Below are 24,821 nucleotides of genomic sequence, written 5' to 3'. Positions count from 1 at the left end.
AACAAAAACAAAAATGTCAAAAGCAATAATGTTCACACTGGTGCGCAATATTAAATAATGTGTTTTACTGTATAAGGCCTTGTACCAGAAAATAGAAATATGTACAATATGTATATCTGAAATGGACATTGTCCTTTCACCATATGTTATCAGTCACATACACATTCTGTAGTTAACCTCAAAACAAATATATCTCATAGCATAATACTGTTTCCAAAAGTATGAAAATAGTTTTATGCTATGAAGAAAATAGTGTGTGAGAGAGAGAGAGGGCGAGCGAGCGTGCGAGAGACTACATTTATATAGGAAATTGGTTATAATGTTGATGTGGAATGCTGTTGAGCAATCTTTTCTTCTGTCCTTGCATCTAAGTTGCACCACGCATGCGTCCGGAGTCCGTGCATACAGAATCGCAGTTGCAATTGAGATGCACAGTTTCAGAAATGTCTTAAAAATCTATTGGGCATTCTTGGGAGGTGAGAGGCAGGTGAGAGGGAGGTGGCTATGAGGACGTATGAAATGGTCCATCTTATGGGTGTGTTATGGGAGTGTCGCACTCGCAGGCTGGTTGCAAACTCTGATGTTCACATTGGAGGCCATTCTCTATCGGACAATCTGCACCCTAGCATGGGGGTGTTTCAATGGTTGTGTCTAAAGATGCTCAAAGTGGGCGTCTCAGCCTTGCACACGCAGGTGCGTGGATGTACAGCAGGGAAGGACTATTGTATTTCCATAAAGTTACAGAAGCAATAACGGCAAAAGATGCACACACAGATGCTACACTGTTCAACTCAGAATCAGGCCCACAATGTATGCAGTTGCTACTATACATTTAGGAGTCAGAACATATTTGGGGAGTCATCTATATAACAGATCACACAGACAAGGGATGAGGGAATACAGAAAAGGCTTTCTCTTGATTGAAGCATTTACAAAAAAATACTGTATCTGTATCCTACTGGAAGTGGTGGAAGTAGTGAAACTGAAACTTTTCACTTCCAATAAGGATCATGTAATGAAGTGTAAATCGTACTGATGTCACATGCCTGCTTTTCCATGTACTTGTGGACCAAGAGTTTGCACTATGTAATCGGGGTAGTTGGGTGGGATATGAGCGTTCCTTGTGACCAGTGGATTCATTATTCGACTGCAAATTGTTAAAAAGATGGAGAAGGTGAAATTAGGGAGCTATTCTGTATAGGTTGGGTACGGGGTGCCAGCACACAGGATCCCGGCCGTCAGAATCCCAACGCCATTATCCAAACAGGGTTAGGATACTGACACCTGTCGGTAAGTATCTAACCCTACCCCTGCCCTTAAACCTAACCCTCCTTCCCTGCTGCCTAAATCTAACCCTCCACACCTAGTGCCTAACCCTAATTCTTCCTCTAGCCCCACTACTTACCGTTGGGATGCCGGTGGTCAGGATGCTGGTACTGGGATTCTGACTGTTGTCGGGATTCCGGCACCAGCATTCTGAGCGCCAGCTACCTGACAGCCGGGATTTAAACTACATCCCATTCTGTACCTGTACCTCTACAATTGCAGCATAAAGCATTCATCTCAGTGCTGTATATTTGAAATGCAGAGTGCATGGCACTTCCACACTAGGGAGCTTATTCTTCTGAGTCACATGGATCTCTCTTAATGGATGCAAATGGAAAGTTTTTGCATAAAGTGCAAGCGCAAATGTGAATTTACACATCTTTGGGTATGTCTGTCCTATTCTGAGTCAGAACCCAACTTGGCCGGGTCAGTCTTTCCATGAAATAGGGCATTTCAATGCATGAATTGCGTGGGGACAATGCGATCTCATGTAACCACCCTGACTTGTGAGAATGTCACTGGGGTGTTGTGGACTTTTATCTAATGCTCTGAGCGATTCTGAGTCATGCGTATGGGTTAGGGAAGTCTGTCTCAGATGTATGTCCTGCGCCTAGCATTGTGCTGGTACTAATGCAGATACTAAATATGAAGGTTGCAGCAGCTGGGGTAAAATCAATGGCTGCACAGGTTTCCGCTTGCACACGCACAATCCCCCACATTAGTTGAACAGATACTCACATTAGCATAAGATAAGATAAGGCTACTGCGGCCGCCCACAACTGCAGACACTGAATCAGCCCTTGGATCAGGAAATGACTAGGAAACTTCCTCAGAGACAGACAGGTCAGACGTCCTGGAAAACTGACACCATCATTCCCAATACTTTTCGTTCCACTTGTTTTGCAGCTTCCAATTGCAAGGTAACAGGAACAATTTCTAGGTAGACATTAATCAATGAAATAAAACCACAAAATATACTCATTTTGCTCTCACTATCACGATTAAAATTACCGTCATTGTAAAGTGGGGGACATTGCTACGATAAACCAATTCAATGCGATTCAATTCAATGCGACCACCGACTTTTCTCTGGAAGTGGGCGGCGCCAGGTGGATGCGGGTCAGCATCCAGGAGACTTGAATGCTCTTCCAGGTAGCTGGGAGCAGCACCTGAAATTTGGAAGCCTCCTGGCCGTTCCCGGGGAGAGGCCAAGTATGTCCTTTTCCTGATATGGCTTGAATACAGAAGACAGCATTGTATAGACTGAAAAGTAGCCAAGTATTGTGTATGAGTTCTTATAAAAATGTTTTTACCATCAAAGCCTGTGGTTGGCAGATATGGGATCTGATATAAATATAATGGTGGATAATTGTTACACAGTAACCACAAACACCCTGCTTTTTGTGGAACTGTCATGTTTGTGCTGCTGTGGCCTTGGGGTTATAGTGGCATTAGATTAGTATATGGTTAAATAGATTAGGGATCTGAGCAAGGACGATTAAAGAAATAGCTAAAAATACAATGAAGTTTAATGTCTGCACGTGACTAATACTGTATCTTTTGTTCTGTGCAGGAGTTACCCAAACTGCCTGTTCCACCTTTACAACAAACTATGGACATGTACCTGAAATGCATGAAACACATAGTATCAGAAGAACAATATAAAAAAACTAAAGCAATTGTGGAGAGGTTTATGATGACTGGAGGACATGGGGAAATGCTGCAACAAAAGCTGCTTGAGAGGAGAGAAAAAACTGAAAATTGGGTAAGATCTGTATATTTTTTTTTTATGGTTATGCCATCTGTGTATATACTGTATGTGTCTTAAATATATAGGCTATAGGAGCATTTGCTTGTAAAACAAAATCTCCCATTTAATCTTTTAAAAGAAAGTTGTTAGATGTACAAATTATATCAGTTCAGTAGCCACTTTAGTGTACAATAGAAAACGTTTAAAGGCCTCAGCGAAATGTATACACACTCCACTCAGATATGAGTTAACATGTACAATCTTAGTGTGTAGGTGCATTATATCATTCAGCATTCCTAGACAAAGATGCTTATGAGCTTCTCAGGGGCTCATATATTTTGTGGTTACTTAACCCTTGATAGAAAACTGCACTGACTAGGATCACTTGCATTTGTTTGGGGGTTGGGGATCAGAGGAGATTGGCGAGTCTAGGGGTGCCAATAGGCGGGGCTCGGCTGAGGTTGGCGGGTCTGCGGTCCCCGTCTCCACTATGCAATGCTGGATTGAGGGCTGAGCCACGATGACACCATTCAGCACCCCCCTTATGTAGTTACTGGCAGTTTGGAGGGTATGCTGGTACCATTTTGGGTGGTGGCTACACCTCTCTGGCAGACTTAGGCTCCCAGACTGGCCCGAGCCCATGGATATTATAATCATCATTCCCACATTGGCGCCCATGACTACTGACACTATCAAACCACATCTGTAGGCTTATTTTTATTCCTGGCATAACCGTGGTACATATGCTGATGTTGCAGAAGTAAACACATCATACATACATATTACATACATGTCTTATTGTTTTGGACATACCAGATTTTTGATGAAAAATTTTTCCATGAACCCCAGAATGCCTTTCAGTTAACATGAACCATTTATTATACCATAGCAAATTTGCTTGCTATGACTAGCATGGTGGAACTCCAATCTGCAGGTTAGGACACTCACCGTATGATTCTATTTCACAAAAGTAATGAAAATGTACACATAATAAAGTAGTAATTAATCATGTCTAATAATATTGCTATATCCTAATATAAAATAGTGGCTGCTCAGGTCAACTTAATGGTCCTTCACAGGAGCTTGGGAGAGGTTTACTCTAGACTAGAAAAAAAATGTTTGCAATATACTACCAGTCATATGGTAAAATAATTAAATGGAAATATAATACAATAGTAAATCATGAATTCGGACAGCCAGGCATATTTTGGCATGCTCAGATAAAAAAGTCCCTGATAAGATTATACAACCATTCCCAACAATTTCAAAAGACACCATCTTTAACTCTTACTAAAAGGCAGCAGATACAGGTCCTGATTCACAGATGTGCACTAATGCACCACAGCCAATTTTACACAGCTGCTATGCGAAAATAGGCAATTTGCGCAGATGCTGGGATCTGTATTGCAATGCCCACAGGTGGCATTGCAAATCCAAGTGACTGTGCAAAATGACGCAGCATCAGTCGCAGATCCTTCGAAAATTGATCTTCTGGGTGACTCTATGGTCGGTCAGAACGGCAGCAGGAACTGAGACACTTTTATTGCGTACGGGATGAGAGACGCAGGCTGTGACAACCCAAAACGGTTGCAAGAAGCCTGCGTTCTTTGCCACCACTCCCTGTTACCTCCTCCAAACACTCCCTGACTGTCGATCACACTGCAAGTAAAAAGTCACTGCGAGCAAGGATGGTAATGTACCTTGATGCATGCTCTGTGTACATGCATAGGTTATCGATAATCACTCACCTGTGTAAATATCGGCATTGTACATCAGGCACATAGAACATGAAGCTGATTAATAATAAGTAAAGCAAAGTGTGGTAACTTTTTTATTCAAATTGTATAGCTCTGACCTAACCTCTTAACGACCATAGGTATTTTCTACAAGATGCACCAGGAATCAATGTTTCCTTTTTACCTCTACTCAAGAGAATTTTAGATATTTATATATATTGGAGTAATACTATTTTTAATGCATAAAAATTTGAATAAAAATATACAGGTAAACATGGCAAAAAAGAAAGCAAAACTGTTTTTCCAAATTTCACCAAAGGTAACTTAACCATAACCAGTGCTGCAAGTAAGGCAGTATAGGTGGGTACAGTGTGCCATTAGGAAATTAGTAGCCGATAAGCCATACTGTCCGATCACCTTATCGTCGCAATTCGCTGCATGCTTGTGCCACCGAGCGAGTCACATCACTCGGCAGCAAATCGGACCCCTTGCACGAAACGGCCCATGTGTGACTGGGCAAGACAGACCTCAGTGTCTGGCCTGTGAGTGACCAGGGGGCAGCCTAGCAGCTCCCATAGCACTGGGCATGCCCCTGAGTGCCGTGAAATGGAACCGCCTGTTGCGCGGACATGGCCCATGGCGCATGACCATGCCCATTTGGCTTGCGCCCAAGGCACGAGCACAGAGCTTCTTTAAAAGATTTAAGTTAAGATTTCAATAACCCCAAAGTTTGGTAACCCAGTTTATCTAGTACTATCAGTATAGTTATATAGGGTATAAAAGTGCGATTATTTTTATTTTTTTCCTTATTCTTGGTCACAGTATGCTGCACCAGGGGGTCAAACAAGCAATACTGTTCCTGGCCCCAATACTGGACCCCCTAGGCTGTCTTTAACTTTGGAAGCATACAGTAGTTAATTTATAAATGAGAGCTACAGAATGGCTATAAACAGTCTACCGGCAAGAACACTATAGATCAATTATAGAAAGTTGCTGATACTTATATATATACATATACTATGTGCTCTTTAAGCTTTTACACATTTCAGGCTTTAAAATCCCTGATGTTGATGCAGTAGGGGAACATAATATATACAGGTATGGGGTTTTTAATTACCAAGACAGAAAAATAAAACAGTAAATAATGTGATATGCATAATCCTTCTTTATTTAAGCGTCTTTGATCCCCCCCCCATGACTTTTTACTCTTAACTATGTTCCTGCCAGCTCTGATTATCAGAAGGTTGGTCCCTGATCTGACAGTCTGACGCCACTAAAGTCACTGAGATTGAAATCATAGCAATGTTCAAACTTTTTCCCACTTTAATTTTTAATATTACTATCAACTCTTTTTTACGAGGACACCTGTATTTTAGGTTGAGATTGCTTTAAACTTTTTAAAGTAGTATTTAATCATTTTGATTAAAAAACATTTTCTCTTCTGTTATATTAATAATGCCCTGCTTCTCTTCTCGTAACACTGGTTATTCACTATTACCATTCACAATTTCTATTACTATTATTAGTATTAACCTTTCTTTATCGGACACCACAAAGCGTCTGCAGAACCTTAGAAAGTTCATATAAACACACAGGCACTGGTTCAGAGTTTTAGGCAAAGTCGCAGATTGAGTGATTATTTGCAAATGCACGAGCGTAGCAATTGCATTACGATTACTCTCGTACATAGGAACCACTCGCAAAGTGAGTGACAGGTAGTCAGTATTTTGGGGTGTGAACAGTGAGTGGTTAGACAAACCAGGTGTGTCGGACCATTTAAACGCTGTTTCATGGGCGTGGATAAATTAGCCATTGCGATCACCTCCTCGCAGCATGAGAGCTTTCTGCGTGTCAGGAGAGCTGCAGTGTTTGCGGCTGGTCAGGCGCGACTTACAAGCTACGTGGCTGCCCTATCTGCGTCGATGGTGCCAATATTTGTGCTTTTTCACGTCATCGGATGGATATGAGAATGCAGCAGTGGACATCCCTATGCTTGGATAAGCTTCGGAATCATTCGCACATTTTTGCAACTGCGTTCCATGCTAAAAATGAAGTTACGATTGCATTAGCTTACATCTCCAAATCAGGCCCACAGTGCAGAAATAACCAAAATGACAATACAAACAAACTAGCATATAGCAGGATACAAGACAAAATAAATATGTTAGATAATAAACATGTATGTTCTTAACGAAAATAAATGTGTTTAAAATAAATCCCCATAACTAATATAAATCAGCATTGACTGAATTTGTATCCTAATTGATGGGTGAAACAGACAGATTCAGTGATACTGTAAGCAAGTGGTAGGAGATAATGACATAAGTAAGCAAGGGCGGGAGGGGGGTACTAGTAATCACCCAGGCCCAGCCTGTTGGAGGGGCCTGGGAGAGCTGTAAAGGGGGACATTGTCTCCCTTTCCAGTGCTGCTGAGTGTGTCCCCTTGAGTGGCCCGTCACCCCCTGTGTGGTTGCCGGAAAGATATGGATGATACAGAGGGGTGACTCAGTGTGTAAGGACAAAGATGTGTGGCTTAGGATGAGAGCCAGTAGACTTTCTTATAGAAATAGGTTTTGAGAGTCTGTTTGAAGCTTTGGAGATTCTGAGTGTAGGAGGGAGAAAGTACCAGTGGCGGAGAGCAGGACGGACAAAATTGTGGAGGCAGAATAGAGCATACTTGCCCACTCTCCCAGAACTTCTATGAGATTCACAAATTTGGGGGAGAGTCTCGTGGCTCCCAGAAAAGTGGGCAACTCTCCTGCAACCTGAAGACCATTGTCACCAACTTATACATGAGGTGGACGGGGCAAGGAGTGTAATAATACAATTCTGCTTAAAGCCAGGAATCAAAGCCAGCAAATATGGAGTTGGAAGAGGTAACAATTTGGGAAGAGAAATGGTGGTCATTGGCAAAGTGGGGGGGAATGAAAGTGTGGTAGTAAATTAAGTCAGAGATGTAGGGGAGAGGGGATTGTGTGAGAGCAGTGGTTTGTCTGTGATGAGTGCAGGGTGTGCAGTGCACACAGGTCCACACCACTCCACCTGTACAAATCACCAGGAAATACCATTAGCACCAGTTCCCAGATATACGTGCATGAACTGTAGAGGGATCACAGAGAAAATGTCAGAGATTTCTCACACAGAGACAGGACAATGGCTCCCTCCTCTCATAAATTGACCCTTGCTGAGGGCTTCAGGGGTGAGCTTCTCTTGATGAAATTAGAGTATGAAATATCCTAATAAAAATTAGAGATGTGCTGGTTCGGTTTTATTCGGTTCTTATGTCCAAATTAGCGCAAGTTCGGATTACTTCGTGTTTTATATTATTGACTTTGCAAAACATGTGAGAGCCGGGTAGCCAATATGATGCCGTTTATGAGAACCACACATATCCTAGTAAATCCGAGCACATAATAAAAAGCACTGTATTGGATAATAATTTAGTACTGCAATTTTGATTATACTTATTATAAATTAAACAATTTATTTTTGATTATATTATTAGCAGTTGCCTCCTTGAGTGTTTTCCATTTGAATACCTGCATCTCACTTTAGTATTCCTCTAAAACTAAATAAATTGTTATCCTTATTTACAATGGAACTTGAACTATGGACCACATTAATGCATCACACAGGGAACAATTAATGTGAGCAGATTAATAAAATAGCATTGCAGAATACCAACATCCAATTCCGCTTACGTATCGACTAATATAAAGATAGATTTTGGGGTCGATCCACAATTTGTAACTAAAGACTGATTTGAACATCTATAGTTCCAGCAAATGATTGCTTTACCTTTCCATGGTTATAGAGCAAAAGCATAGTTCATTTCATACTTTATAATGAATATGCATACTGCCTCTGCCTCATTCTCTGCCGTATTGATTGCACAGCTGTCTCTGGGATAAATGTGCCTTGTAGAACGGATATCAGTCTTTATACCATCTGTGCCAGAGGTGAGCAAAATGTGGTTTCACTGTTGTTTATGAACTGTACTTACTGGTTCAACCTTCCACCATATGGCTGGGAGCACTGAGTAAAGAAAATCTACATTTTGCATAACTATAGCATTATTGACATGATTGTAAACATTTTTCCTCTTTCTTACTGTAGATACACCAATACTGGCTTGATGACATGTATCTAAATAACCGTATGCCCCTTCCTGTTAACTCCAGTCCTGCAGTAATATTTGCACGTCACAACTTTCAGGATGCCAATGACCATTTGAGGTACAGTACTGTCACAATACAGTTACCCTTCTGTCCTTTGTTACTGTATTGCATGTTTCTATGTCTTGTCACAAAATAGCTCTACATTGCAGACTTAAAAGTATCTTGAAAACTCTGTCAAATGCGAATGAGTTCAGGGTAGAAAAAGCTGAAGTTGCCTGATGCTGTATTAGAATGTTTTGCATAACCAGAAACAATAGCTGTTTGTATCTCTATGTACAAACATAGCAAAGCAACAGTCCTTAATCCTTCTGTAATTTAACACGTGGAACCTTGTTTGCATTCCTATTCAACATAAGGGCTGAAAATAGAAGTGCACTTTTCATTGAAGTAAAAATTTTCATATGCAGAAACATTATACTTTTTCTAGCATATAGCATGCAAATGTTTACGTGTGCAGTAAAAGAAAAGTATACCGGTTATAAAAGGACCACTCAACTGAAATATTTTTTTTTCATATACAGTATACATGAAATTAGGTTTTAAATTCATAAATATATCAATGTGTGTAAGATTCAATGGGATGTGTTCATTTTTGGGGCGTGGGTCCCCCTGGATTGCTTTGGTTGATCTGCCTCAGTACACCACAGTATAACACATTTTTCCTTTAACACATTTTATCGCTTCACTGTCTGTTATTTATATATGTATTTCACTTTTTTATTTTTATTCTTTATATGGAGCTGCGGCTGCTCTTAACTATTTATTTTACACTTCACCTTTCTTATTAGAGTGGTGCCTTGCGGTGGCTTAGCTGGGCTAGTTTGGGGGTGTCCTGTGCTCTGGATTTGAACCTAGTATGTTAGGGACCTACCCGACAGAGATTGTGTTCAGGGTGTGCAGTCTGAGGCCCATTTCCTATATAGAAAATAATATCCAATTGTTTGGATATAGGGCTGTGGAGTTGGTATACCAAACCTTTGACTCCAACTCATCTATTTTGCTGCTGTACGACTCCTACTCTAAATCTATCATAAAGAGCAAATGTATATTTTACATGCATTCTGTCTTCACTGCAATCTGAACCTTAGGGTAATGTGAAATACACAGAGGCTTATGTAATAAGTTGCGAGCTGCAGCTGCTGTGGGAACTCCTGCAAGACTTCCCATATTTTTAAAGCAACAATCATTTTAAAATAATTGCCGCTTTAAAAATATGGGAGGACTCGCAAGAGTTACAGCAGCGGCTGCAGCTGGCAACCTTTTACATAAGCCCCATGGTATGATTAAGGTTCAAATTGTATTTTAGGTCATGAGATAGTAGAATAACACATGTAAAATTTGACAGCAGGATGTCCCAGTTATATTGCAGTGTAATGTGTGACTGGTGCATGTGGTAACGGGTAATTATGGCAGTGTACTGGATTACAGAAGTATGTGGCAATTAATTAAAGTCTAGTCATTGGTGACAGCAGCAACATATACTAATTATAATATATTGCTTTGCCATCCTCTTCTTTGGACAGAATTTGTCTTTAAAATGTTGACAGGAATAATTTAATTGTGACTACTTTTGGCAACAAGTAATTGATTATCTACTTATTAATTACTGATAGTAGGGCAAATACATAAATGCAATACATGATATCACTGTCAAGTATTCTCTAGTCACTAATTGATAATGCTGCTAATTCTCATCTCTGCTCAAGGGTGTTTTAAGAGCTGAAGGGGCCAGTGTGCAGCAGCACATTTGCAAATCTTTGGGTGTAGAGATTTGCTGTGCGGGGCACCTCACTCCCTACATTTATTATAGATACAACACTGCCTGTGCTGTACTAACATTAGTTGTATACTGCTCACCTATCACTGGCTTCACATATATCACTACAAACATTATTATTAGTGTCATGTTATGTGTAACCTTTACTTATTCATTTTCATAACAGAGAACAAACACTGCTGTGCTGGCCTTTGTTTTATTTTTGTTTTTTGTCTTAGTCAACAACACTGTATTGGCTTTCTCCTCCTGATATTGAGGGGTACATTTATTAAGAGTTGATTTTGGTAGATTTGGTGTTTTCCTGCCATATTCCCTTGTTTTTACAATTTGGAGATTTACTAAAGGCAAAACCAATGGCAAATTGTATGAAAAATCTGCGGCATTTTCAGCCAATCAACACTTCTCCCATTCATTCTTATGAGAGTGACCAGGAATGACCTGCCATTACATGCTAGTACTATACAGAGTGTACAGTACTGTTTGGGCTCAGGACTTTAATTACTTTGTTTTTTGAAGACCAGTGGACTACTACATGGACCCCAAGCTGTGTGTCTCCCTGCTATAGCATAAGTCCCCTGGCTGGTCCAACCCAAGCTAGTTATTGAAGACTTGGGGGAACCCCATGCCAGTTTTCCATGATTTCCCAGTACCAGACCAGGCTGAGAGGTGAGAGGCCCAGGGCTGGTTAATGTTTTTTTTGGGGGGTAGGCATGCATGTTTGGTTTTTAACATTAACCATTTATTTACTGCTTTACACAGCACAGCCTGCACAGATCATACTGATCTTTGCAGTGCTTTGAATTCACTGCACATTAACAGCAGATTCATCATTCTACTTAACAGCAAAGTCTATCATAAAGGAGAAAATCTGATAGGGTTTTAGACAGAATAAAATGACAGGTAACACCATAGAAAGACAATAGACAATCAAAAACAATGCTTAGTAAATGCTGCAGTTAAACCCTCCAAAACAAGTCAAACACGATTCTTAGTATGTTTACCCAAGTGTTTCTTTTTTGCTAGATAATTATATGTTTAGAGACCTCAAACTGCAACATTACATACATGAGTCTTTTGCTTTGCTCCCAGTTCAGAATCAGCCCCTATGTGGGGCGCAAACCTTCCACTGCCCATTTCTCAGTAAACAACACCCCAACAGTAAAGTATTGATGTGGCAGAATCAAATTGTGGGGATACTTTACCTCAGTGGGGACTGGTCGTTTAGATAAATGGATGGTGCAAAATACGGAACCTTCTGCAAGTAAACCTACTTTCATCTGTTAGAAAACTAAAGCTTGGGAAGCACTAAGTGGGGGTTACTGCATGCCTGCTTTCATGTATTAATCTGACTAACTGTTCTGATCTAGTGGTAATCACCTTCCATGATGGACATCAGGATGCAGGTGAACTTCTCCTGCTGCACTCTAGACCCGATCTGCCTTTCTAAATCTGCAGCCCCTGTTCTTACCTGCTCCCTGTGGTCTGCAGCAGTTCCTGGCAGCACCAGAGTCCCTGCCCCCAGCTGCTGCTGTGACCCTGGCCTAGAGAAGACTTCTGTGTATGGTGAAGATGGTCTAGGCAGCTGTCCTCTCTCCTGGGTCTGTTCTCAACTTTGGCTGGGGTCTGGGTTTGCCGGCTGTTCCTGCTTCTCCTGGCATGCTCCATAGTGGTGGCCACGATTTTTGATTTGATGACTGGGTCCTGGGGTGCTGTGCCTTCTTGGTATCTGCTTTTCCAATCCTGTTTAGCCTCTCTTTGGATTCCTAACTAAGAACAGTTTGCATGTAGTACTGCACCCCCACTTCTAGCTAACAGCTCATCTGGCACTCAATGGCCACTCCCTCCCTCGAGGCCATGTTTCTGAGAAGAGGGCCATCAACAAGATTGGTGAAGTACTTGTGGATATTTCCCTGATCCAATGGGACTTCCAGAAAATGAAGTAGATGGGGAGGCCGAACAATGCATATCCACTCTTTAGAATCCCATCTCTCCTATGCAGGGTCAGATTGCAGATTTATCCATTCAAATGGATGCTTATAAATCTAAACTATCTAGGGCAGGCTCCAGTGAAATAATTTGTGGTTTGTGTGTCTCCAGGAGTGGGATAAGGGATTGGCTGGTGCAATAATTTCACAGGGACACCTTTTCCCCACAATATTTAGTGGAATGAGCCCATCGTCTTCCCTAAAAGAACCCCCACCTCCCGAAGCCTCATCAATGGCATTCATACTCATCTGCTACACTTCCAGGATCAGGATGCAGTTTTACAATTGGTTTTGACTTCACGGTCCCCTCAATCTTGACAACCACTCTGTTTCTGTTTACCCTGACTGGGTGGTGGCAGATGGGACTACCCACTTCTTTAATACTTCACAGGAGTCATGGATGACGCCCCGTCGCTAACATATCCATTGCTGGATTTTCATACTTTTCTCCTGTCTCCAAGATGTGGGACCCGAGGTTTCCTTGCTGACCTCACCTGGTATCATGTGTTTCTCCCCATTGTTTTGTTACACTGAATTTTGCTTATTTTTTATACTGATGCATACAGATGTGTCTTCTTACATCCTTACTAATCACATTACAAATGTGCGTACGCATTGCACCATGCGATTCTCCATAGCAGCATATGCTACGGTATGGTGCACATTGTGTTATATCACCATGCAATCCTATGGAGTCAAGGGTGCAAACGCAGTGTGCATATCTGCTCGTGGGCACATGCAGCAAAGATGCAAGAGGACATATGTTTATTGTTGTGCTGATATATTTTATGCTATGTTGCTTAAATTAGGATTTTATGTTTTCTAGGATACCCACCCTACAGCTACCAACTTTTCTTCAATTTGTGTTTTTATTTTAAAGATAACATCTCATGACTGAATAAGCTTTTGGTATTTAGATTCCACAATCTGTATCCTTTGCTCTCATGGCAATAGCCAAGCATGATGACTTTACACACTTTGATCAGTATCCAATTAGCCACGATATATTTTAGGGGACCTTACCCTTACTTGGTTGAAAATACATTGGATTAGTGATAAGTTCATTGACCTACTGTATGTGATTTTGCCATTGCAGCAGCAAAAACACAGCACTTTTCAGGAATTATTGTTGAGACACATCAGGTCCTGAAAATAAAATCCCTGGTAGGTGCCAGCATCTGGCCAGAGTTAGGGGCTAATTGGATAGCCCCCAGGGGATCCATTTGCAGCAGTAATTTACCACTTCTAATTGAATAATGGCCTTTGAATACTGCTTTTATCTTTTCTCCTTTGGTTTATGCACTTATAACATACTTCCAAAAGCTCTGAGATGTCTTACACTTGGTATTGTCTTTTACCATTCTTCAATAGGTGTTATGTTCTTTAGGGCAACTTTAGGAGAACTATTCTTAAGATAAACTGCTGTGGACATAGCTTCCACCCAAAATTGCTTGTCTAGATCTACACCCTGTAGCATCCATCTTGCTCTCCTACTAATTTACAGTTTGCTCATTCACTGACCATTTTGCTCAGGAGTATAGGCAATGGTCAACTGATGCCCTATTAGAATTGTTCCACCTCTCTGTTGAGAGACTGCACATCTGTACTATCACAAGTGGTTTTGTTCCTCTCTTTGTTGATTTTGTAAACAGCTGACAAGTTTGTTTCTCCACAATACAGCTCTCACATATGGATTTCATTGTGTTAGTTACTTTCTGTGAACATCTGTATCTTATGAACACTGTTATATCTAAGGAGACCAAATCTTCTATGCCAGAGTTCCAGTGACTGTGATTCAGTTGTTATCATCACATAACAGTGCTGTGTATCAAGAACATACAATTGCTGACATCTTGTGCCTGTAGCTATGATGGTCCCTTTTCTTGTGACAATTTTAACACTTGAATTAACATTTTCTGAGTATTTCATTCTTTGTATGTAATGTAGTTGTCTCAGCACTTAAATCACAGAGCACACATTATTTAAACTGTAATAACTTTGATCCGACTGCCTGTTGTTAACCTTGCTGTGTTTGCCTCCAATGCCACAACCAGGAAGTCAAACTTAGACATCAAGTTCTGCAGCATTGCTGTAGCTATCTCTTCATTATCCACCTGCACTTCAAAAGATGCTTGTTGCTAATAGACAATTTTGTTTATGTAATCATTCATCCTGCTTTATTTATTCAAATTGGAGTTATACAATACACATATTAAATGTATCCTCCTCATGAGACCTCCATCTAGATACACTACCTGCAGTGCTGTCCACATGTCTTGTTTTTGCTGATTCTTTCCCAAGTATTATAGAGTACACTTGTTGCTACACTTAAGCCTCTGCATCTGGTTATACAGTGACCTTCCACAGCCTTTGCTGCTTTAACTGCATTTCCGTAGCAAACTTCCAAGTTGTATAATATTCTGCACCTTTTAGCTTAAGAAACCCATTATAAGTGTATCTCTGAAATTCATGTTTCTTACAGACATGACTGTGCATGTCCTGTACTTTAATCAGCTTCACTGCTGCTATACTGCTCTGGAAACACTATGTGCTGTCTTCACTCAGTGGTTTATGCAGTTTATATGCACTAATCATTCTCCGTACTGACACACAGTGCTGTACACACTCAGTGCTAACCTCACATTGTGTTCTTATACAGTCTGCACTACACATATGCCTAAGATGGCATCTGTGTGTTGCTCTTGGCATCTCTAATAGCTTGTAAGCCTGGGTCTGGATGCCTGGGCCCATAACCGGTTGAACATTATGAGTGTGCACAGTTGTTAATATTGCAGAGCTATGAAGACACACAGCAGATGACTCAAACTAAGAACAGCCCAGTTACTTAACCAGTGGGGTCAGTTTATTGAAGAATAGTAGGTACAGCCATACTCACTGTTACAAGCACACTGGTAATGGAGCAGAGCGGGGTTCTGTACAGCTCACCAGTCAGTGAGTGTATGCTGCAAACGAGTAGCAGTGCAAGGATGCTTTAAATGCAGGTATTAACCAGGGTTCTCATATGAGCTAAGTAGGAGACTTTGAGGGGTATTCAATATGAAAGGTTAACTTCCCTGGCGAAGTTAACGTTTCATATCGGAGTTTTTTTCTGCGTAAAGGTATGGTGCGCGCTCCCGCTTATCCCCGTATTCAAAATAAAATTAACGAAAACGGGAAACTCCGAAGTTGGATTTGCGTAAAGTTACAAATTTTTCCTTAAAAAAATTGCAAGACCCCCTAAAGTTGTAAAAACATGGGGGATCACTATGGGTACCCCCGTTTTAGCCTTTAATTGAAAGTCGGGGATTTAAATAGCCGCAGCAGGTGTTTTTTTTCCGACATTGAAGAAGTGATGCAGAAGAGCACTTAGGTTATTTTTTTCATTTTTTTAAGTGGTCCCATCAAATTTGGGGTACATGAAAATGGGTACTAGCATATTTTGGTGTCCCTAAAGTAATTTTTAAAAAATTCTGCATTTGTGCACCTGCCGCTATAATTCTATTCTAGAAAACATCTGCTGCATACATGCAGAATTGCCCTGAACCTATTTCCCTATTGTTTAACAATTTTTTTCCATTTTTTTTTTTGCACGCCAATTTTTAAATTAATTTTTTGGGGTGTCCCTATTTTTTAAAAAAACTTTTTTTGACACAGTTCTTTTTTAAATGTCAATCTCAGGGGTGCAGGCTATTTTTTTTAAGCCTGCACCCCTAAACCACAATTCTGCACTTTTTTTCGACACCTATTCAATGGTGAAAAGTTGTCACTGTTTTTTATCAAAGACTTTTCAAAACTGCGATAAGTCTTTGAAATTGAATACGGTGTAAAACTAAAACAAGTGATATTAATGCAAAAACGTTAAAAAGTGCGATATTAACGCAAAAAACGATGTTATCGCACCCATATTGAATACCCGTATTTGTCTTCCACCATGTCACTCTACACAGTACAGACAAAATGGCCCCAGCACATGCTCAGTAGAGAGCTTAGCAGCCATCTTGGGACAGGGCATGAAGCTTCCCTGGAGGGACAGGAAGACTGGAGTATGTGCAGTAGTTACCTCTTCTTTCAACAGAAATGTTATTCAGCACTCCAGATGTTGGGGGTAGATCCAACTGGTTCTGGTCAGCCCCGAGTGCGGTGTATACACTGTGCAATAATCAGACTGGGCATCCGAGAATTGTCTGTTCACCCTGATTATTGCACAGTGTATACCCCACTTAATGAGCAGAGACTATATTCTCTGAACACCAAAGTATAGCACGGTTTTTAAAATAGATAAAAAATATATATCTATGCATATGGCCATTGTTCCCCCATTGAAAGTCATGCACACAGCATGGAACTTTTTACTGCTTACTGACTCATCTGCCGTGTGCATTATGCAATATTCTTTAGAGTACACTAAAACAACTGAAGCTAAGCAGGACCTAAATGCATGATTATGATATACACACATTATAATGGCACTACTGATTATAATGCATTCATTCTCGTGAGAAAAACAATTAACAAAACAAACTAACATCTAAATTGAAAGCAGAGGCAGCTCTGTGTACGTATGTATAGACCTGCTCTACTGCATCTCCTCTTTCTCTATTAATGGAAAAATCAAAGGAAATATAATATTTAATCAAAATGCCCAACCTTAAATTATTATGATGGCATGAAAAAAATATTTGTAAAGATTCTAATCTCTAATTTGTCAGGTACTTAATAAATATATACATATATCTTTAGTTCTGAATGTTAATGGATTAGATTTAGATATACTATCTAAACCAGGGGTGGGTAATAAGCGGCCCTCCAACTGTTGTTGAACTACAAATCCCAGCATGCATTGCAACATTTTTTAGCATGGCCAAATAGCAAAACGGGTGCAGGGCATTGCGGGATGTGTAGTTTTACAACATCTGGGGTCCACTTATTGCCCACCTCTAATCTAGACTCACATTTGTTGACCAATACTGCTTACACATTGCATAGACATATTCATGTAAATTGGTAGCTATCAATTCACTCATATGAAAGTACACTACAATCCAGAATCTCATCCACTTCCCCAATTAAGTGGTCGGGTACATGATTCACTGGAAATTACATCATCCTGGCACTGCCCTCTCAGCATAATACCATTAATCGCAGAATTGGGAAGGTATGCTGTTCTCCCAAGTCTTGTCTGTCATTTTCAAATTATAATAAAACTAGTAAAGAGACATTTGCTGGGTCACCACCTGACCTCATTCAGCCCCTGGCCTCATCCCCTCAGTGCTCTTCCCCCCTTTGTCCTGTGCTTCACTCTGTCTCACTATCTGCTCTGTTTCCTCCCGCCCCTGAATCTGTACTGCATAATCCTCCACCCACTGCTCAATACCTTCCTGCCCCATTTCTGCCCACTACTCCAACCCATCCCACTGACCCTTATTCTGTCCCACTCTACTCTACAGCTCCATCCCACCCCCTTCCTCATGTGGATGCAAACTCATTTCCACTTGGGTCCTCATCCTGTCCTGCTAGGGTCTGTTCCAGCAACGGGAGCCATTGGAGGGGTGGCACGTACCATGGCCCCCACTGAGCATGCATGTAAGAGACAGGACAGATCTTACAAAATGATTCTATGGATTTTTAATATATATATATATATGTACTGCATTTATATTTATTTATACAAAAAACACACTAAATAAGTGATCAGTGGTGAGGCGGCTGCCAAATCCTTCAATATTCCAAACAGTGTCAACTGGGGCTCATAGGACCCACCAGGGTAAATGCAGCTGTAAGTCATTGACCAGTAGTGGTCCTGCTCCACCAAGTAAATAACCCAGTAAGTGTAACAATGTATTATTTGAGAACATGGTCTGGAACCTGAATCATAACGCAGGAGGAGGGCCCCCCAGGCATTGGGGCCCACTATGGATTTCCCCTTTCCATCTGTGGACCAGTCCAACCCTGATTCCAAAGAACGCAAAAAAACTATTTCACAAAGTGGTTAAGAATTAGCACCATTAGTGTAATCAATCATATGCAATCTTATACAAATTATAAGTTTCAGTTCTGGGTTTATCAAGTCGTCCCTCTTTTGTCTTTAGTGCTCATCCAAAATTAGTTGAATATTGAGCATGGATCATAGAGGTAATAAAGAAATATACAATACTATAATCCTGAGATATATCAAATCAGGGCTCTCATGCAAAAAATTATATTGTGGAGTAGTCAAAAAAGGTAAATGTAAATGAAAATAATAAACACCAAATAGTTACAAAAGCACTGCAAGCATGCTAATGATAGCAACACCCAAGGTACTATTTACTCCATACTTACATATGAAATGAAAAAGAAAATAAAAGAGAGCAGCCTCCAATAGTATAAAAAAAACAAGATTTCTGGTACCTACCAGTTTAATCTCTTTCCCTGACTTCATCTGGGGGACACTTCATGACCATGAGGGTAGTGCGGGATACGGGCATTAGCACTTAATGAGCTAACTTTTTAGCAGTATAAAAGCTCCTCCCCTCTAACCCATCCTCAGTTTGAACTTTAAAGAGCCTGAAGGATGGGTTGAGGAACAACTATAACCATTTTTCTCATATATTCAACAAATGAGGGAGGGAGTACCAAAAATTAGTTTTTCTCTTTCCTTCATCTGGGGCTGTACAAAAGTTGACCATAAGGAGGGCACGTCCAGACTTATATGAACTTAATACTTTACATCCAAAGTAAGATTCACTGGACACAAAGTCATGAAAACTGTAAAATTTGGTGAATGTATGGACAGTGGTTCATGTAGCTGCTTTACATAACTGCTCCGCATACACCCCATTCTGTGAAAATCATTGAGCTGAAATCTTGACTGGAACCAGCCAGTCAGCCCCAGTATATGCCTGCTTAATCATGGCCGTAATCCATCTAGCTATTATCTGCTTGGATGCTCGCCAACTTCTTTTCTTAGTATCATAAAGAATGTATAGACTTTCTGTCTTTGTAATATTGCAAGACCTGTCCAAGTAAATTCTCAATACTTTGACCACATCGAACAATGACAATTTTTACTGCTTTAGAAAAGGAGGGAATCACTATTTCCTGGTTTAAATGGAAATCAGACACTAAATTAATTTGAAAAGAGGGATATGTATGAACACTGCCCTATCCTTATGTATAACTAAATACTTTCAGGATAAAGCTCCTAATTCTGACAGTCTTCTGGCTGATGTACTGCTTGTGATGAAATACAGAGTGTCAGAAACTTTGGTTAGCTCAGTGGAAGAGCCAGTCTGGTTCAGATCATTTGCACTCTTTATAGACTCTGTTATGAGGGAAGAAATGTCTAATTTTGTTCAGGTTTTCCACATTGGTCTACCACCTGAGAGACTGTCTTGTCTCTGGTGACAGGGTAATGAAATGTTTTGATAGGTGAATATTGGAATCTGACCAACCCCTTAAGATGTTTAATTGGAACATTCTGAGATGGAACCTTGCATATTGCATATTTTGAATGAAAAGCCCATCTTCTCTAACTGTTTCATGCAAAAACGGAACTGAAGGACTTCTGAGTCCTAAAATTCTTTTGACTAGCTTCTGAATGTTCTGATCTCTTCCTCTGTCAGAAACACTTTGGCCAATTCTATGGTGAATTTTAGACCCAGAAATGTAATTGTTAACTGGGAATCAACCTAGATATCTTCCAATTCATAACCCAACCATGATACTGTAACACTTCCAGTGCTCCTACGAGAACTGAATTAAGTGGCTCTTCTGACTACTTTGAACAGTAAATCGTCTAGGAATCATTTTTATTCCTTTCCTTTTTAGAACACCTGACATAACTGCCATGACTTTTGTGAATACACGCGAGGCTGTTGCTAGTCCAAAGGGAAGTGCACGGAACTGAAATTGCTTTTCCCCAATTGTAAACCTTTACAGACTCTGATGGCCCTCCCAAATGAGTATCTGGAGATTGGTGTCCTTGATGTCTATGCATACCAACACCTTGTTTGCTTCCATCCCATTGATGACTGACCTTATAGATTTTATCCTGAATTTGTCTATTTTTAACCTTAAATGTAACTCCTTTAAGTTTGAAATTGGTCTGGTTTCTGAAGCAGAAAAATATTGGAACAAAATCCCATCTCTCTTTGGTAATTCAGTATAGGGATGATTACTCTTGAATCCAGCAGACTCTTTATGGCCTGATTTAATTCTACATATTTCTGTCTATCTGCCATCTTGTTGCAAAGAATATTCTTGGAGTTGGACCAGAGACGCTGATAACATAACCTCTTTCTATAATGTCTGTTAAACTAATTGTCTGTGGAAGACATCCTCCACTGAAAGTAAACGGACACCTACCTTAGAAACCTCTGGGTGTATGCACCCCCTTCCACATCAAACAGACCTGTCCATGTCATTTTGATTCCCCTGGTCTTTTCTGACAGACCTAGGTTTACCTCTGACACTGAAGCCTCTGGCTGAGGAAAACTGCCCCTTTCCTCGAAGGGTTTAGGTAGTCTGAAGTCTAAAAGTTGGCCGAAAAGTCCTATTCTCTGTTTTAAAAATGTCAAAAGGTAATCTTTCCTCCTGTAGCCTCAGAAATTCTTTAATCTAAGTTAGAGCCAATACAAATTTACCATCAACTGGCAAATTCTCCAAGAATTTATATGTTTTTGTATCTGCCTCCTATTCCTTTAACCATATTACTCGCCTGGCAACCACTGCTAGACCTGATATCTAAGATTGTATAACAGAGAGGTCAAATGCAGCCTCACCTAAGTACTCTGCTCCTACTCTGAGTTGTTCAGCTATGGATAACAACTGAGATTTAGATGAATCAATCTGGATACCATCTACCATTATATTAATCCATTTTTCCATAGCTTTTATTACCCAAGCAGAAGCCAAACTAGGTGAAGCCTAAGTGTAGCATCTGCTGCAAAACAAATGGATATGAGAGTACTCTCACATTTAAGATCTATGTGGTCCTTAAGAGAGGCACCATTCGGAATAGGGAGGGCCACAGCTTTTAAACAATCTAGCTATAGAAACATATAGTTTAGGAGACTGTTCTCTATGCAAGCCATCACTATCAGGGATAGGATACGTAGACGGAAACCTACATGGTACCTGGAATTTCTTATCAGGATTTCCCCACAGTTCAGCAATTATTCAACTACAATTGTACTGAGGTAAGAAAATACACAGATATTTTCTTAATTTTTTTTGGACCTCAATAAATCAGTAGATGCGCTGTCTTGATTTATATTATCACTTAAATCGAGGACCTGACAAACTGCTTTGACTAAATCATCTATATCCTGCACACCAACACTGTCTTCCATGAATGATACTGATTCATCTATATCAGAATTATCCAATTGAACACCTTTTTCAGAGGAGACCTCAGACTCAGAAACCCTGGTCACTCTCTCAATACAATGTCTCTTATAAGACCTAGACCCAATAGCGGTCAACATTTTTTCAAGAAAGAGAAATATTCTTTCTAAGCCAGGGCTGTCCTTTTCATGGTTCTAGCCCAAAATGGAACCTCCCCATGAGACACCGTCCCAGGTCCCTCTGAATGGTTATCTATTAATATAGTATCCTGCTCGGTCTTAGATACAGACTGGGAACCTGACACATTTTCTTTCCTCATAACAGAGGGCCTGATTCACTATGGATGGCTATCGTGCTTATACGCATGCAATGCAATTGCTAATATCAGTGGTGATATTTAAATATTTGCATTCGCATTGCGATCGCAGCCTGACATAAGGATGCCCACTTGCCCATACTCACATCCGTATACTTGGGCAACATCGAGAAACAACCGGTAACATTGAGTAACATCGGACAGTTAATGAAGCCCAGACCTTACTCAGGATTTGCTTACTTCAGTGCACGCTATGAGGCCTCAGGCCCCTGCAATACTGTTGCAACGCACTGACATGCCAGCGTTCGACTGACCACCCCCAGTCACCACCCACAAGCAGCATTTCCTTTCAATCACTCTGCCATAGATCTGCGTATCCTCGGCAATAGCTGTCCCGATCGCAGTGGCTTATTCACACACATGCACTTTGATGCATATGACCGATTGCATGCATATAAGTAACTGTGTTCCTTGCTGAACCAGGCCCAGAGTCTACAAACAGTGCAAATGGTCTGACACAGGCTGGCTCTTCCACTGAGGTGCGGTTAAAGGGAAGGAGCTTTTATACCACTAAAAGTTAGCTCATTAAGTGCTGATGCCTCTATCCCACACTAACCCCATGAAGTGTCCCCCAGATGAATAAAAGAGAAGCACACAATTTAATAAAATATCATAAATGGATTCCTACAGTATAAAAGAATAAATTAGAGGTGCTACGGGAACAACCCACTACATTTCATCCCTTCTGTTATTGATAAAACAGGTATCTATCCCTTAGTGCTCCTGGGGATGAGGTAGGAGATGGAGCGAAAGGGTAATAATGGAAATACTTCTCTCACATCGGGCTTGCAATTCGTATGTAAAATGTAGATTTTTCAACATGTAAAGGCAGATAGCAGTGTATGTCAGACGATGGTGTGCACACAGCAGTATCCGACTTATGCTCAGTGTGTCTAACTAAACATCTGGCTCCTTCAGGTCACTGGATGTCCATTGGTGGCTTGCAGTAGGTGCCTGATGCGTTTTGAGCTGCTGGACTCTTCCTCAAAGGCATCCCTTCTTTTATGTCTGTGGACTTCTTCAGGGTTGCCCTCCCCGCCTCCTCCCTTCCGAGGCTGCATACTCACCTCCCAGTGGGTCCTCCTCCTCTCCTGCTAGAGTCAGTCCTATCTCCCTAGCAGTGGATGGGAGCTGTTGGAGGGACGGTGCTGGCACTGTACAAGCATATATTGATTTTTAACTATATATATAATATATATTAGGTAAAGTTGTTAGTCAAGGTTTCAGCTGGTGTTTAGAGATATAAACTAAACTACTTTTGGGAGCAAACCATATGTCTCTAGAATATGCCTATTTGTAGAGAAGGTAAAAGTGTAAAATTAATTTTATACAGTGGATACAATTTTCATGTAACAGTATACATTTAAAATCGATACTACCCGAACTTGCACTTTAGAAAACAGCTTGTTACTTAGTAATAAAACCCTTTCCTATTGAATAAACAATGTATTAAAAAATACTGAGCTCTCCCAATGTTCCATAAACACTTACTGTAGGTGTTTAAGAGCAAGTAACACAATTCAATGTAAATCCATTATATAGAACTATCACTATAGCATCACTATGTGAAGGATTTTGTGGCTGGGATCCAGAAGGCCTCAGACATATATGTATATATGGGAATATTATCCATTTCTCAAACAAGAAAAAACAGTAAAATAATATCATGGATAATATTTATGGGAGTAATGTTGAATCATTATGAACGAAGATGTGTATGTGTATTACATTTACAGTGCAATATGTAACATCACCTTGCTTGGCTTATAGTTTCTCCTGTGATTATTATATGACTGGTGTGGTTATTTGCTGTAAAATGCTGTTGGTTTACGTAACTTAATAGTTTCAAGACTAGAAAGGAGAATTGGTAGTGTGCCCAACTATAGGCAATGTCTAGGTCTTCTTTCAGTCGTAAGATCACTGATATTGCACTGTACATTTTTCTTGCAGGTTCACTGCTAATCTCATCTCCGGAGTGCTTGATTACAAAACGTTATTGGATCTGTAAGTTGTCATTTTTCAGATGATTTAGGACCTATGTGATAACTACAAGCTTTCATTGCAGTAATTAACTTATAGCATTATTACTAAGGCAGTACTAGCTAAATTAGTTCTGGTGTGCAGCAATATCAAGTGTATGTGTTAGCTTTTGTTTACATGTTTTTGCAATAATATGCATAGGATGTCAATGTGGTCTAAGCAAGGGTTAAACATATGGGAGTATGAATGGTAGTCTCACGGGAAGCCCACATTTCCCAATACGTAATGTTAGACATACCACAGAACATAAGAAAAAGTATGTGCTCCTTAAACCATAGCAAAGGGATGAATATTTTGTTTGCACTGCCTTTTACTAAACAGAATGC

At 40.4% G+C, this 24,821-nt stretch overlaps 1 protein-coding gene across 1 annotated transcript in view; it reads left to right on the top strand.

Annotated features, from left to right (window-relative positions):
• The window catches only part of CHAT (choline O-acetyltransferase), a 103,683-nt gene that overhangs the window by 5,778 nt on the left and 73,084 nt on the right, over window positions 1-24,821 (top strand). The window contains exons 2-4 of the mRNA XM_088463040.1: window positions 2,900-3,091; window positions 8,929-9,047; window positions 24,406-24,459. Of these exons, the coding sequence (XP_088319166.1) occupies window positions 2,900-3,091; window positions 8,929-9,047; window positions 24,406-24,459 (365 nt within the window). The remainder of the gene's footprint in view (window positions 1-2,899; window positions 3,092-8,928; window positions 9,048-24,405; window positions 24,460-24,821) is intronic.

This window comes from Taudactylus pleione, unplaced genomic scaffold (assembly GCF_031769625.1).
Source record: "Taudactylus pleione unplaced genomic scaffold, aTauple2 ptg001314l, whole genome shotgun sequence".
Lineage (NCBI taxonomy): Eukaryota > Metazoa > Chordata > Amphibia > Anura > Myobatrachidae > Taudactylus > Taudactylus pleione.
This window is presented reverse-complemented; position numbering and strand designations above follow the sequence as displayed.